Source organism: Scomber scombrus, chromosome 13 (genome assembly GCF_963691925.1).
Source record: "Scomber scombrus chromosome 13, fScoSco1.1, whole genome shotgun sequence".
Taxonomy (NCBI): Eukaryota; Metazoa; Chordata; class Actinopteri; order Scombriformes; family Scombridae; genus Scomber; species Scomber scombrus.
Genome location: NC_084982.1, coordinates 29,352,654 through 29,370,153, shown reverse-complemented (window position 1 = coordinate 29,370,153; position 17,500 = coordinate 29,352,654). Strand labels below are relative to the sequence as shown.

The 17,500-nt window shown below is 33.9% G+C and overlaps 1 protein-coding gene across 3 annotated transcripts in view; it reads right to left on the bottom strand.

The window, feature by feature from the left end:
* Positions 1–17,500, bottom strand: part of pde9aa (phosphodiesterase 9aa) — a 40,571-nt gene that overhangs the window by 4,248 nt on the left and 18,823 nt on the right. For all 3 annotated transcript variants that reach the window (XM_062431856.1, XM_062431854.1, XM_062431857.1), the window contains 8 exons: positions 11,825–11,909; positions 11,191–11,251; positions 8,327–8,401; positions 5,897–5,983; positions 5,646–5,750; positions 4,907–4,989; positions 4,109–4,265; positions 3,047–3,160 (listed from right to left, as the gene is read on the bottom strand). In XM_062431856.1, coding sequence (XP_062287840.1) covers positions 3,047–3,160; positions 4,109–4,265; positions 4,907–4,989; positions 5,646–5,750; positions 5,897–5,983; positions 8,327–8,401; positions 11,191–11,251; positions 11,825–11,909 — 767 coding nt within the window. The remainder of the gene's footprint in view (positions 1–3,046; positions 3,161–4,108; positions 4,266–4,906; positions 4,990–5,645; positions 5,751–5,896; positions 5,984–8,326; positions 8,402–11,190; positions 11,252–11,824; positions 11,910–17,500) is intronic.

The following is a 17,500-nucleotide window of genomic DNA, read 5'->3' as shown; positions in this document are numbered from 1 at the left end:
TTATTGTATATTATTATTATATTATTGTTATATTATTGTTATATTATTGTTATATTATTATTATATTACTGTATATTTTTGTATATTATTGTATATTATTGTTATATTATTATTATATTACTGTATATTATTATTATATTACTGTATATTATTGTTATATTATTGTATATTATTGTATATTATTGTAATATTATTATTATATTACTGTATATTATTATTATATTACTGTATATTATTGTTATATTATTGTTATATTATTGTATATTATTGTATATTATTGTTATATTATTATTATATTACTGTATATTATTGAATATTATTGTAATATTACTGTATATTATTATTATATTACTGTATATTATTGTATATTATTGTATATTATTATTATATTACTGTATATTATTGTATATTATTGTAATATTATTGTATATTATTGTTATATTATTATTATATTACTGTATATTTTTGTATATTATTGTATATTATTGTATATTATTGTTATATTATTGTATATTATTGTTATATTATTATTATATTACTGTATATTACTGTATATTACTTTATATTACTGTATATTATTGTTATATTATTATTATATTACTGTATATTATTGTATATTATTGTAATATTACTGTTATATTACTGTATATTATTATTATATTATTGTATATTATTGTATATTATTGTTATATTATTGTATATTATTGTATATTATTGTAATATTATTATAATATTACAATAATATACAATAATATTACTGTATATTATTGTATATTATTGTAATATTACTGTATATTATTATTATATTACTGTATATTATAGTAATATTACTGTATATTATTATAATATTAGTGTATATTATTGTTATATTATTATTATATTATTGTATATTATTGTATATTATTGTTATATTATTGTAATATTATTGTATATTATTGTTATATTATTGTTATATTATTATTATATTATTGTATATTATTGTAATATTATTGTATATTATTGTTATATTATTGTATATTATTGTTATATTATTATTATATTACTGTATATTATTGTATATTATTGTATATTATTATTATATTACTGTATATTATTGTATATTATTGTAATATTATTGTATATTATTGTTATATTATTGTATATTATTGTTATATTATTATTATATTACTGTATATTATTGTATATTATTGTAATATTATTGTATATTATTGTATATTATTGTTATATTATTATTATATTACTGTATATTATTGTATATTATTGTATATTATTGTATATTATTGTTATATTATTATTATATTACTGTATATTATTGTATATTATTGTATATTATTATTATATTACTGTATATTATTGTATATTATTGTAATATTATTGTATATTATTGTATATTATTGTATATTATTGTTATATTATTGTATATTATTGTAATATTACTGTATATTATTGTATATTATTGTATATTATTGTATATTATTGTATATTATTGTATATTATTATTATATTATTGTATATTATTGTATATTATTGTAATATTATTGTATATTATTGTTATATTATTGTATATTATTGTTATATTATTATTATATTACTGTATATTATTGTATATTATTGTATATTATTGTATATTATTGTAATATTATTGTAATATTACTGTATATTATTGTTATATTATTGTATATTATTGTTATATTATTATTATATTACTGTATATTATTGTATATTATTGTAATATTACTGTATATTATTATTATATTAATGTATATTATTGTATATTATTGTATATTATTGTATATTATTGTAATATTATTGTATATTATTGTTATATTATTGTATATTATTGTTATATTATTATTATATTACTGTATATTATTGTATATTATTGTATATTATTGTATATTATTGTTATATTATTGTATATTATTGTTATATTATTATTATATTACTGTATATTATTGTATATTATTATTATATTATTGTATATTCTTGTAATATTATTGTATATTATTGTAATATTATTGTATATTATTGTAATATTATTGTTATATTATTGTATATTATTGTAATATTATTGTATATTATTGTATATTATTGTTATATTATTGTATATTATTGTAATATTACTGTATATTATTGTTATATTATTGTATATTATTGTAATATTATTGTATATTATTGTTATATTATTGTATATTATTGTATATTATTGTAATATTATTGTAATATTATTGTTATATTATTGTATATTATTGTAATATTATTGTATATTATTGTTATATTACTGTATATTATTGTATATTATTGTAATATTATTGTATATTATTGTTATATTATTGTATATTATTGTTATATTATTGTAATATTATTGTATATTATTGTTATATTATTGTATATTATTGTTATATTATTGTATATTATTGTATATTATTGTAATATTATTGTATATTATTGTTATATTATTGTATATTATTGTATATTATTATTATATTACTGTATATTATTGTATATTATTGTTATATTATTGTATATTATTGTTATATTATTGTATATTATTGTATATTATTGTAATATTATTGTAATATTATTGTTATATTATTGTATATTATTGTAATATTATTGTATATTATTGTTATATTACTGTATATTATTGTATATTATTGTAATATTATTGTATATTATTGTTATATTATTGTAATATTATTGTATATTATTGTATATTATTGTAATATTACTGTATATTATTGTATATTATTGTAATATTATTGTAATATTATTGTATATTATTGTTATATTATTGTAATATTACTGTATATTATTGTATATTATTGTTATATTACTGTATATTATTGTATATTATTGTATATTATTGTAATATTACTGTATATCACTGTATATTATTGTCATATTACTGTATATTATTGTATATTATTGTATATTATTGTAATATTACTGTATATTATTGTTATATTACTGTATATTATTGTGATATTCCTGTATATTATTGTGATATTATATATATTATATTATATTATGTATAAATGCTTACACAGGTGACGTGCTCCTCGTCCGTGTAGTGAAAATTGTCGACTTTCTGCTTGAAGGAATCGAGGATTTCTCCGTGTCGTGCCATGTCTGTGGCGAGGATGAGTGTGATGGTTCCCTGGCAACCAATCAAACATCAGTAAACACAGAGACTCCTTCACCTTCTGATTATTTTAGTAATTCACTGCTTAGTATGGTTTAAAATCACACACTTATAGACGGTGTCATGTTCAGAAATGGATTTTTAAAGGTGTTCATGGCTGCAGCAAACTGTTATTGTCATTATCCATTCATGTACCAATCATTATTTCCCAAACATCAGTTAATCCCAGGCGGGGAGTTCGGGTCCTCTGCAATGATGCCAACGAGGAAGTAACTTTAAACTGCATTCTATCAAATGGCCACCAGGGGGCGACCGTTTTGGTGTCAAAAGGACTTCCGTCTCTATACAAGTCAATGGAGAATTCACCAACTTCTCACTTGATTTCTAACCTCAGTAAACGTTTTCAAAATGTGTTTATGGTCTCAATCGCTAGTTTAAAGCCTTCTTCAATGCAGTATGATGTTCATTTGGGACATTTTGGCCTCCCTGATTTTATATGTGACGATAAAGCAGGGTATGCATTAGGGCGTGGCTACGTGGTGATTGACAGGTTGATTGGTTCACAGGTTCAGGAGGGCGCCTCATGCTCCTCCTGATGCCCATATAAGTAGAATCCCTGCATGCACCAGAAATTTTCAAGATGGTGCTGCTCAGATCCGATACTATTGGCCTCCGAGCAGCAGTCCACAAACCAATGGGTGACGTCACGGATGTTACGTCCATTTTATATACAGTCTATGGTTAATCCTTGGGTCCATAAAATGTGTAATATATAAATAAATATAATGTGAAATGGTTATCATAATATCTTAGAGCAAATGTGAGGACTGGCAAACATGAAACTGTCAATACATCAGATGAACCTCTTCAGCTGTGCATTCATGTGAACAACAGATATTAATAAAAGTATATTTCAATACTAATTATCACGGAGCACTGACTGATAAACACAAAGAGGCCAACCTGTCGTATCTGTTTGAAGGCTTCGGGGTCAAAGTGTGAGAAGATGTTGCAGTCGGGCTGAGAGAAGATCTGGAAGGCAACAGCACAGTGGTGATTCTCCAGAGGGGAGATGTCATTATAACGAACCGCCAACTCCGTCCTGGCATTAACCTGATACCTGCAAGACACCAACGAGGAAGAGGGAAGGATGAATACACCAACGAGGAAGAGGGAAGGATGAAGACACCAACGAGGAAGAGGGAAGGATGAAGACACCAACGAGGAAGAGGGAAGGATGAATCCTTCCTCTCTCTCTCTCTCCTCTCCTTCCTCTCTCTCTCTCTCCTCTCCTTCCTCTCTCTCCTCTCTACTCCAACCGGTCGAGGCAGATGTTCTCCCACTGTGAGTCTGGTTCTGGTTCTGAGGTTTCTTCCTGTTTAAAGGGAGTTTTTTCTCTCCACCAAGTGCTGCTCATGTGTGAATGTTGGGTCTCTTTAAATTAAACCTGAAGAGTTCGGTTTAGACCTGCTCTATGTGTAAAGAGCCTTGAGATGACTTTGTTGTGATTTGGCGCTATACAAATAAAGATTGATTGATTGATTGATTGATTGAATACAGAAACTAATGTAAGGGGAAGGAAGAGAAGACTGGAACAATAAATTAGTTGATTAATTTCTTAGATTTGTGTGTGTGTGTGTGTGTGTTTGTGTGTGTGTGTGTGTGTGTGTGTGTGTGTGTGTGTGTGTGTGTGTGTGCGTGCATGTGCGTGCATGTGCGTGCGTGCATGTGCGTGCGTGCGTGTGCGTGCGTGTGTCTTACGTGTTGTTATATCCGGGGTGATCGAGATCGTGACACACAGCAGCCGTCATGAGAATCAAAACGTCCACCTGAGTGAACTTTTCCTAGAAGACAAACACACATTAACATCAGTTATTACATCAGCTCGGCTCTCTGAGTTATTTTTACTAAAAGGTAATTTCCATATGTGTGTTAATGTGAGTGTGAGCTCATCTTCCAGCCTCAGATAGACACACAGCATATGTGTGTGAGTCTTATGAGTGTGTGTGACCTCGTTAGCACATCACTAGTGCAGATGCACTCAGTCATTAGGCCTGTGATAATTAAACTTTCAGCCAATAGTCCACACTGATGACAGGAAGAAGCTCCTCTTTCTCTTTTTTTCCTTTTCATTCCCCTTTCATCTCCTTCATCACACCCCCATCCCCTTCGTCATCCTCTTGCCCCCCACCCCAATTTTCCAGACCCTCTGACATCTCACTGACTGACCGCATGCTTCACCCGACTCTTTTAAATACAGTGTATTAATTAAGGGGAAATATCTGGCTCTTAAGCTGCTAAATGCTCCACTTTGTTCAGCAGCTAGTCTACAGCTAACTGTGTCTGTTTACCATTTGAAAGAAAACTTTCAATGTTTATATATATGGACATCTGACTGCTTAATTAATAGTTTTAATGGAAAAACTATGAACTGTCCTTTAAGTAAGTTGCATCTGAAGCCTGCAGCTCTGCTAATAAGACAAATCATGACCCTTATTACCTGTAAGCTGCAGAGGCAGATCATGCTGTACATCATCTGGGTGACACAGAAACAGTGGCGGAAGTTGTGGAAAGGATTAATCCTATAGTTGTCATGAATACACAGCTGCACAGAGAGGAAGACAGGAGGATTAAAGAATGTGAATACTTAAAGAAAAAGTAAAAGCAGCCTTTTTTTCTTTTTTTTTAAGGGTATTTAGAGATTTTGCTCTGGTTTTGGAAGGACTCAGTTAGGGGCCATGTAGATCTCACCAGCCATCTCTTGAGTGTGATGGGGTTAATGTTGAAGTCTTTGACCAAACCCAGGTCATGGTACATGTGCTCCAGACAGGTCAGCATCTGGAAGAACGAAGGAGCTCATCAGTCAATATATAAAGAGATGGAGGTGGCTGCTTTCTCACAAACCTGAAGTATAGCATCCATTAAAGAATCTGTGAAATTAACCATTTTGCAGTTTTTGTCATCATGAACTGGTTTTGATTATGAGCTGTTCCTGCCTTTCCTGAGAATCCGTGTAAACAAAACTATGAGCATGAATTGACAGTAAATGTGTCCCTTTGAAAAAAGCATCTCCACAATCTTAAAGATGTTTTCTATTCAGCAAAGAGAAAACGTGGTGATAATAACATCTTCAATTTTCAATGCTTTTTTGGAATGAAAATGGATATGGAATATCAAAAAGAGAGAGAGACAGTTCAACATGTGAGTTCTGATTAATATGTGTTAATATAAACAAGCTCTAAATTTTATAACATAAGAGCCCTTTGAATCTGAGAGAAAACAGATGTCTACTTGACCTAATTAACGCTTTGAACTAACTTCATCCTGAGCTCGGGAGCACCAAATCCTGTTCAATTTATGGCAGATATTATGATATCATATGTTTCAATTATAAATTCATCGTTTCATAATTACAAATAAAATAACTTAAAACACATGAATATGTTTAAATGGCTTTGATTAAATTGTATAGCTCATGTTAAAATGAACCTGTAGTTTCTGTCTGGCACACATAATTAACAAACACACCAAAAACACATGAAAGATGTTAGTGATGCTAACTGACTGTTAGTGATGTTAAATGACTGTTAGTGATGCTAACTGACTGTTAGTGATGCTAACTGACTGTTAGTGATGCTAAGTGACTGTTAGTGATGCTAACTGACCGTTAGTGATGTTAAATGACTGTTAGTGATGTTAAATGACTGTTAGTGATGTTAAATGACTGTTAGTGATGCTAACTGACTGTTAGTGATGTTAAATGACTGTTAGTGATGCTAACTGGCTGTTAGTAATGTTAAATGACTGTTAGTGATGCTAACTGACTGTTAGTGATGTTAAATGACTGTTAGTGATGCTAACTGACTGTTAGTGATGCTAACTGACTGTTAGTGATGTTAAATGACTGTTAGTGATGCTAACTGACTGTTAGTGATGTTAAATGACTGTTAGTGATGCTAACTGACTGTTAGTGATATTAACTGACCGTTAGTGATGCTAACTGACGTTAGTGATGCTAAATGACCGTTAGTGATGCTAACTGACCGTTAGTGATGTAAATGACCGTTAGTGATGCTAACTGACCGTTAGTGATGCTAACTGACGTTAGTGATGCTAAATGACTGTTAGTGATGCTAACTGACCGTTAGTGATGTAAATGACCGTTAGTGATGCTAACTGACCGTTAGTGATGTTAACTGACCGTTAGTGATGCTAACTGACCGTTAGTGATGTTAAATGACCGTTAATGATGTTAACTGACTGTTAGTGATGTTAACTGACCGTTAGTGATGTTAACTGACCGTTAGTGATATTAACTGACCGTTAGTGATGTTAAATGACCGTTAATGATGTTAACTGACTGTTAGTGATGTTAACTGACCGTTAATGATGTTAACTGACTGTTAGTGATGTTAACTGACCGTTAGTGATGTTAAATGACCGTTAGTGATGTTAACTGACTGTTAGTGATGCTAACTGACTGTTAGTGATGTTAAATGACTGTTAGTGATGCTAACTGACCGTTACTGATGTTAACTGACTGTTAGTGATGTTAAATGACTGTTAGTGATGCTAACTGACTGTTAGTGATGTTAACTGACCATTAGTGATGTTAACTGACTGTTAGTGATGTTAACTGACTGTTAGTGATGTTAACTGACTGTTAGTGATGTTAACTGACTTCTAGCAGTAGTTAGCGTACAACACTAGATCTAGTTTACGTTTATGTATAGTCCTTTTTTCACAGTAATTCTTTTTATCTTTAAAAATTAATTTGGGGGCATTTTTTTCTTTATCAGACAGTGGATAGCACACAGCAGACATCCTGACATATCGGAGTAGGAAAAGCACAGGTTGTAATAATGAATGGGCTTCAGTTATATTAGAGACCTGGTGTTGCACAGGATTGAATTAAACATTCATTCATTAATGTTAGTGTGTTTCCTGTGCTTTTCTTTTCAAATCAAAATGTCTGGAAAAGCAATGAAAAAGGGCTTCCACCTGTTTCTCCAAGACTTAACAATTACAAGAACAATTGGGAAGTCATTAATGGCACAATCAGTGATTGATAATATTTTACTCCATCATCATCATGAAATGACTTACCATTAATAATTAACAGTTATTGACCTTTCTGTGATAAGAAGGTAATTAGTGGATTAATAGAGGCATGAGTCTCACCTCGTTGGGCTCCCACTGCCAAGCATCGAACGTAGGCAATCTAAGAGCTTCTACTGTCTCCCTAGACAGGTGGTACTGCACACACACACACACACACACACACACACACACACACACACACACACACACACACACACACACACACACACACACACACACACACACACACACACACACATACAGCAGCAGCAGCAGGAGAACAGATGGGGAGAGATGGCAGGGTTGGGTTGGGGTTGGGAGGGGAGAGGAGAGACAGGAGTTGTAGGTGAGACAGGTTGGTCTTACCTCGTTAGCCTCCCACAGCCAGACGTCAAAGGCAGGTTTTTTGAGGGTGTCTATGGTCTGTTGTGACAGCATGTACTGCAGGCAACAGACCTCCCAGTTAACCCTGTCTGTCGCTGCCTGGCTCTACCTCTACACACCTCTTCTAACTCTACTAACCTCTATATACCTCTACTAACTCTACTAACCTCTATATACCTCTACTAACTCTACTAACCTCTATATACCTCTACTAACTCTACTAACCTCTATATACCTCTACTAACCTCTATATACCTCTACTAACTCTACTAACCTCTATATACCTCTACTAACCTCTATATACCTCTACATACCTCTACACACCTCTTCTAACTCTACTAACCCCTATATACCTCTACTAACTCTACTAACCTCTATATACCTCTACTAACTCTACTAACCTCTATATACCTCTACTAACTCTACTAACCTCTATATACCTCTACTAACCTCTATATACCTCTACATACCTCTACACACCTCTTCTAACTCTACTAACCCCTATATACCTCTACTAACTCTACTAACCTCTATATACCTCTACTAACTCTACTAACCTCTATATACCTCTACTAACTCTACTAACCTCTATATACCTCTACTAACCTCTATATACCTCTACATACCTCTACACACCTCTTCTAACTCTACTAACCTCTACACACCTCTACATACCGATACACACCTCTACATACCTCTACTAACCTCTATATACCTCTACATACCGATACACACCTCTACATACCTCTACTAACCTCTATACACCTCTAATAACCTCTACATACCTCTACTAACCTCTATACACCTCTACTAACCTCTACATACCTCTACTAAACTCTATATACCTCTACACACCTCTACTAACTCTACTAACTCTACTAACCTCTATATACCTCTACATACCGATACACACCTCTATACACCTCTACTAACCTCTATATACCTCTACTAACCTCTACATACCTCTACTAAACTCTATATACCTCTACACACCTCTACTAACTCTACTAACCTCTATATACCTCTACACACCTCTACATACCTCTACTAAACTCTATATACCTCTACACACCTCTACTAACTCTACTAACCTCTTTTAACCTCTACATACCGATACACACCTCTATACACCTCCACATACCTCTACTAACCTCTACATACCTCTAATAACCTCTATATACTTCTAAACACATCTACACACCTCCACATACCTCTACTAACCTGTATACACCTCTAAACACCTCTAAACACCTCTATACACCTCTACATACCTCTACTAAACTGTATATACCTCTAAACACCTCTAAACACCTCTATACACCTCTACATACCTCTACTAACCTGTATATACCTCTAAACACCTCTATACACCTCCACATACCTCTACTAACCTGTATATACCTCTAAACACCTCTATACACCTCTACATACCTCTAATAACCTGTATATACCTCTAAACACCTCTATATACCTCTACATACCTCTAATAACCTGTATATACCTCTAAACACCTCTATACACCTCTACATACCTCTACTAACCTGTATATACCTCTAAACACCTCTATACACCTCTATACACCTCTACATACCTCTACTAACCTGTATATACCTCTAAACACCTCTAAACACCTCTATACACCTCTACATACCTCTGCACACACATTCTGTAACCTTAAAACTAAATGTTAGACTGTTTATCTTAATGTACTGAGGGAGGAACAAGGTGTCAACAGGTGAATGTGTCTGTTACATATAAAACGTGCGTGCAAATGGTTATTGCTTCATCAGCATGTTGTCTTTGAGTGTTTCACAGCAGAGATTATGTCATAGTGACGTACTGCACTGCTGATGCAGTTGAGGAATAAACCAGGGCTCCCATTCATCAAACTCTAACAATTACACTTAAAGACGCTCAAAAGAGACAGAACACAGAAACACAGTATGAAGGAATACCCAATCAGAATTAATGACTGACCCCACTATACTGTATATTCTAAGTTTATTCAGTGATGTTAGTCTGCAAAAACACTCTTGGTGTGAAATATTTAAATCTCCTCCAAAATAATTTATAAAGTTAAATTAAAAACAATATAATGTATTTTAAAAAATGTATAAATATTATAATAATTAATCTAGTAATTCGACAGAAAATATGTAAATATTTTATTAGTCAAAAATCCGAAACATTTGCTGGTTGCAGCTTTTCAAATGTGAGGATTTGAAGACTAGACACTGATAGGTTCTGACAATGAATGTGATCAGGAAGTGATTGATAATTAAATCAATGCAGATTTATTGTTGTTTGCTTGTTTACACCCCTCAGAAAGTGGTGTAACATCATATCAAGTGTTGTAAAATGTGCTAAAACAATGATTCTGCTTCACTTTGACATTAAACAGCATTTTGATAAATAGTTTTTATTCTGTTTAAGGATTTTAACTTTTATCCTTCACCCAGCAGTTGATGAATTTGAGCAAGTCTCCAGGAATTGAATGTAAGTCTATGTAATGTCCACAGAAGTGACCTAGGACAACATGTGTGTGTAGATTAAATCCTTACCTTTGGGTAGGACATAACGTCTCTGCAAGGAGTCAGCTTCTTATTGTCTTCCAGGAAGTTACTGCACAACAAAAACATTATATAAACATAACATGAAGCTCAAGGCTGAGAAGAACAATTAGTAGTGTAGCAATACTACTAATACTACTTCTACACCTAATACAGTATATGAAACTTTATAGTATTACTTATGCTCTTACCATTGTAACAGTGATGGTACCAGTGATATTGATCAGGGATAATTCTAATTCTATATATTTATAATTCTATAAAATTATGAAAAATTCCCAGATCCCAAAGCATACGGTGCTTAAATTATCTGTCCAACAATTCATAAATTAAATACATTAAATAACTAAAACAAGGTCTGCAACAACACTAGAGAGTGCTGACAGAGTGAAGTAAAACATACTGATTATAGTTACCTTTATTATTCTAATATCAAAGTGATTGTTTAATTTTAGCTTTAGCAATTGTTTTAATACCAATATTACAAATACAACAACTGCTGTAAATCTTCTGAAGTTCTCAAGTAAGTTTCTGTTATTCAATAAAAAAATAAAATATGGTTAATTAGAGACTCTGCTAATGAGGTTTCAGATAGCATGGAGCACATTTTGAGTGTTTTTATCACCTGTTGTTTCTGGATGCCATCTCCTCACGTAGCTTCTTGATGTCGTTGCGACATTTCTCGATCTCCACCACCTTCATCCCCTCCACTGCAGACAGACACAGTCATCTATTAAAAACCTTATTTTAAACAGAATTAAGGTTTTATAATTATCAAACTTCTTGACAGAGGTGAGCTCGAGTCATTGAGCCGAAACAAAAGAGCCTTAAATGATCTCCAGTTAAACTTTGATTCATTTAAAATCAACTTTTTTCAACATCTAATCAGCTTCATAGAATAAATCAACATCCTCAGTATGTGAAGTAAGAAGCTGCAACAAAACCAGATTAGTTATTTTATCATTTAGTTCCTGCAGACCATAAAGAGCAGAACTAGAGTTTAATCCTTCTTTAACTAAAATAACACACTGATTCCTCTTCTGGCTGCAAGCAAAGATGAGTTTTATTGATCCACGTTGTTCTATACAAAGCAAACTTTCTCAGACATAAACGTTGACGTGGGTGGCTCGGTGGCTCGGTAGTTAGTTGCTAAGGTCTTGGGTTCGATACCCGGCTGGGGCCTTTCTGTGTGGAGTATGCATGTTTTCCCCGTGCTTGCATGTGTTTCCTCCCATTGGTTATAATCATATTGGTTATGTTAATTCTCCTGTCAGTGCCCATGACCAAAGGTACTGACACAGAACTGGAGTTGTAGAGATTGAATCTCACTGCACAGCTGTATGTGTGACAAATAAACAAGCTTTACTACTAATGTTTTAGCTCATACAGATGCCTTACACATAGGATCAAGGGTGTAACTTTGGTTTGAGAAAGTGTGCAATAAAAGCAGATTTCACTGTTTTTTCGTTTTCATATGTAGATCACTTTAGACTAGAATAGATGGAAAGACAGTGGAAATTACATCCCAGCATAGGATATAATAATCGTTAAGAAATTTAAATATGTGAATACTGTGAGTGTAAAATGTGAATTTGGCTCACTGCAATGTAAAGTGAGTACAGGTGATGGACAGAGTGCAGGGTTCTTTGCTTTCTTTTCAAGCAGTTGTACATTTTTGAGGTTAAACCTAATAAGCTTCATTCATTCATTCATTTTCTAAACCACTTATCCTCTAATGGGGGGAGTGACACCCTGGACCGGTCACCAGTCCATCACAGAGCTAATAAGATGATGCTAATAGGATGAAAAAAACTCCGAAAACTCCTTTGTTTAGTTTATTATTCAGACAGAAGTGGAGAGAGAAAGCAGCAGGAGGGTGTAGAGTTGGTGGATGATGGCGTGGGTGAAACACGTCCTGCAGCAGCGTATCGTCAGACTGCAGCTGTGATCAGACTGCGTCCTGCTGCCTTTCATCAGTCCGCCTCCCTCCACCGACACACACAGAGAAGGTCGCCTCCGACAACACTCCAGCTCCCATTAGAGCCGGTGACCATGGCAACCAGACTGGTGAGAGATTGGAGATGTATATATGTGTGTGTGTGTGTGTGTGTGTGTGCGTGTGTGTGGGTGCCATGCTGTTGCCGTAGTGACTCGGTATCCAGGCGATCGGCGTGCTTGTGTGAAGTGGCTGTGCGTCACATCTTGACAAAAACTACTACAACAGTTAACGGCCGTCAGGAGAGAGGAAAAAAATCTGTTTCAGGTTTTAAAAGGAGTTCATGATGGCGTTACGATTTATCGACGATGTTTTGATTTACAGCGAAGAAGAAACTTGACGGACGCTCGAGACAGGAAGATGACTGTGATTTAAATTAAAATCAAAGGAAATATTAAATAATACAATAATACAATGTACTAGATTCAGTATTTTGCATTAAAGATCAGCACAAACAGGACACCAATTAAATGCTGGTAAAATAAGCAAGTGGCTGCTAGATCTGCTTCACTCACAGGTAAAAAAAACAAAAAAACAGGTAAAAATCTGAACGCTCACTCGCTAAAAAAGGTACATTTTTTTTAACCCTAAATCATTTAATCATTCTTTCAATGTTGTCTTTCAGGTGTACAGTCATAGCCACTGTGTTGTTACACAAGCAGCTCATCACTAAGATGAATCATGTTGTTATATTGTGCCTGAGATAAACACAGACTCTGCTTTCTAATCAGTTCTTAATATGACATTTTCAATCATATTTATGTATTTTTAACACAGTGTTCTTCTCTTATACTGCATTATATATATATATAAATGTTTTGTGTGTGTTATGTACATTGGGATCGATTGAACGTATAAATGTAAAAAGGGTCAGTGTTATAAGAAAATGCTTCAGCCTACACCTTTACAATCAGAAGCTGCTTTATTCATCTATTCATTTATTTATTTTTCTCTTTTGGTTCGTCACTATTTCTAAGAGGAAATTAAGAAAACCCGTATTACAGCCCGAATTGAACCCTTATGGGCCCACATGGACATGCTGGCTGGGGAACTGCATTTTATTCAACCTCCAGAAGCACAAATCTTTTAATCAGCTCACCATCACTTAATTTTAACCCTTACAAGCTGTTAGGGTCAAATTTGACCCATTCTGACAATTAAAAGCCAAACAAACACCTTAAATTTACATTCTTTAAGCCTGCAATGTTATGACTTAGAGTGGCCCAGAGTGTAAAAAAAAAAAAAGGAAATAAATGGTGTTAAAGGTTATCATTCATATGTTGCAGCTTCCCTTTAGATATATGAAGAGAAATCATTATGGCTTAAATGACATAAAATTACAATATAGTATATATTCTGAATGTATTTTCACTATAGTAATTCAAAATTTGTATGTAAGTATGTAAGGGTTAACACAAAGCTGACTACCGTAAGTTGCCATGGCGACCAAAGCAAACAGGTTGTTGCCATGGTGACTGAAAGGGTCAGAACATCAGAGGTGTGGGCTCTTTTTTTGTTTTGTTTTTACACATGGAGTCATCATCAGTTAAACAAGCTGCCAGCTACAGCAAGGCTGTAACGTGTGTGTGTGTGTGTGTGTGTGTGTGTCTGTGTGTGTGTGCGTGTGTGTGTGCGTGTGTGCGTGTGTGTGTGTGTGTGTGTGTCTGTGTGTGTGTGTGTGTGTCTGTGTGTGTGTGTGTGTGTGTGTGTGTGTGTGTGTGTGTGTGTGTGTGTGTGTGTGTGTGTGTGTCTGTGTGTGACGAAGCACAATCTGGTGTTTGTTCATGTATGGGCGGCGACACACATGATGCATTTACACACACACACACACACACACACACACACACACACAGACACACACACACATAGAGGCACACACAGACGTGCACATGTGCGTAGGTGCTTCTCTTTACACACCATGTTGGACACCTACGCACACACCTGTCATCATCATGACTTTCAGCCCTGCAAATTAAAGGGCCATGACACTGATTTTCAGCCTTTTTCCTGTGTGTTTGTTTCTTTTAATTCTTTGTATTTTTTTTATGTATGTTTTTCTGTTTTTTGTGATTATGTGTCTGAAGATCCTCAAATTAAATTCCAAATAATAATAAAGTCAATAAAACCTACATGAGCTCCGGGAGGCGCTACAGAGTCTTTTAAACCGAGTGATCAATACGCACCCAGGAACTGATATGCCCTTATATTTTATACATTATGTATTTTTATGTATTTAATGTATTTTAAGATTGATTTTTTGGAGTTTATAGATTCTATGGATCTTGGTGAGCCACAGATAATTTTCCACCATGGACAATAAAGCTCTATTCTATTCTATAAGATTAAAATATATTATAATTTTTTAAAATCGTGATTAATCCATTTTTTTATGATCAAAAGAAGTGCAACGAAGCCTGAGGTGAATATGCAGAAAGTGCACAAAAGGAACAGCACATTATAATAAAGTGCAGAACAAACAGACATACTCCATAAACTGAAGTATGCACGACGCTCTGCAGAAACATGAGCAGTCATCTCATAGAGCTAGACTCTTTAATTTCATTTAAAGAGACACAACATTCCCACATGAGCAGCAGCCTCCAGGTGGGCGAATATTTACCTCAACCGGTTGGGGTTAAAGGAGAGAGAGATTGAAAGAGAGAGAGAGAGAGAGAGAGAGAGAGAGAGAGAGAGAGAGAGAGAGAGAGAGAGAGAGAGAGAGAGAGAGAGAGAGAGAGAGAGACAGAGAGAGAGAGAAAGAGAGAGACAGAGAGAGACACAGAGAGAGAGAGAGACAGAGAGAGAGACAGAGAGAGACACAGAGAGAGAGAGAGACAGAGAGAGAGAGAGAGAGAGAGAGAGAGAGACAGAGAGACAGACAGAGAGAGAGAGAGAGAGAGAGAGAGACAGAGAGAGAGAGACAGTGAAGCACATTGAGTATGACAGCAGCAGTAAGAGTATTGCCATGCCACAGTTTACAGATGTGTGACAGTGGTTTAGAGTCAGTGAGCAGCACGATTACACCATTAAAAAAAAACGTGTTATGCTCGGCCCTTAATCGCATCGCAATTAACCTCAACACATTAACGCTGACAGCCCTAATATATATATATACATTATTATTGTGGAGCTCTGCAGTGCAAACATGCATCAAATAAACAGATCTGGGACTTTGATGCTTTCAATAAAACCTAAATGTACAACTCACACACTGAAGCTGACCTTTATATTTAACGAGAGGAAAGATGTAATCACTGTTATCACTGATTAAATGTTCTTTTGGGTGATTATTATAGCAGCTGGCCTATCAAGAACATCGGGAACTATCACAACACTTTTATTGATTGTATTTTATAGCCGGCTTTATCTCAGGATTATTGACACGTCTGTACAGCGTGCCAACATGCCAACATGCAGGTAGAAGCTGCAGCAGCATGAAGTCAGTGTCCTGGCTCAGACAAACTTCCTTCCTCCCAGTTAATAAAGCTGGAAACTGATAACGGTCAGCTGAGGAGAACGAGGGCACCGCTGGCGTTTGACCTCGCAGTGGATGTTGTGTAAGTGTGAAGATGACAATACAAGATGGATTAAAACGTGGTCAATGTTCAGCAGAAGGCCGTCGGGCTCTGCAGGTGGGTTAGCGGATCAGGACTTATCTAATCATCACAGCCTCATAAATTACAGAAGAACATAAGTTCACGCACTGAAGGAATGCGCTAATCTCAGTGATCATTAATGAGTGGAAATACTACTGTACAGCGCTTAAATAATGAGATTTCTCTGCCGTTTTAAGGCGATAAGTTAAAAAAGATGAACTGAAATCGATACTCAGACTGAAGTGATAATATGCAGCTGTTGATTAGAAATTTAGTGAATCTTTTCCTGGAATAAAACCTCATTTAACCGCCCGAGACCCGAGCTTTTGTTTGGTATGCATTTTTAATATCTCCTAGAAGTACGAAAACAAAATATCGTCTTTAAAAACAATATCCTCGCGTGGGGGACAATGGCTTTATTTTACTGTGTAACACAATTTATTCAACAGTGTATAAAACCATGCTTCCTTACATCTACATCTTCCCTTTGCATGAAGGATAATAAAGTCCCAACGTCCCTAAACGAGTAGCAGCATTGTAGCATATCAAACTACAAACGTTATTAAGCATAATAAACAAGTTTCAACCATACAATTTCATACGGTTTTGTACCTGGTCCACTTTTATCTGTGGATCAACTGTTTTTAAAAATGATTTTTACACTGTAATTTTTGTTACCACTAGGCGGCACAAAAAAAATGTGTACGAA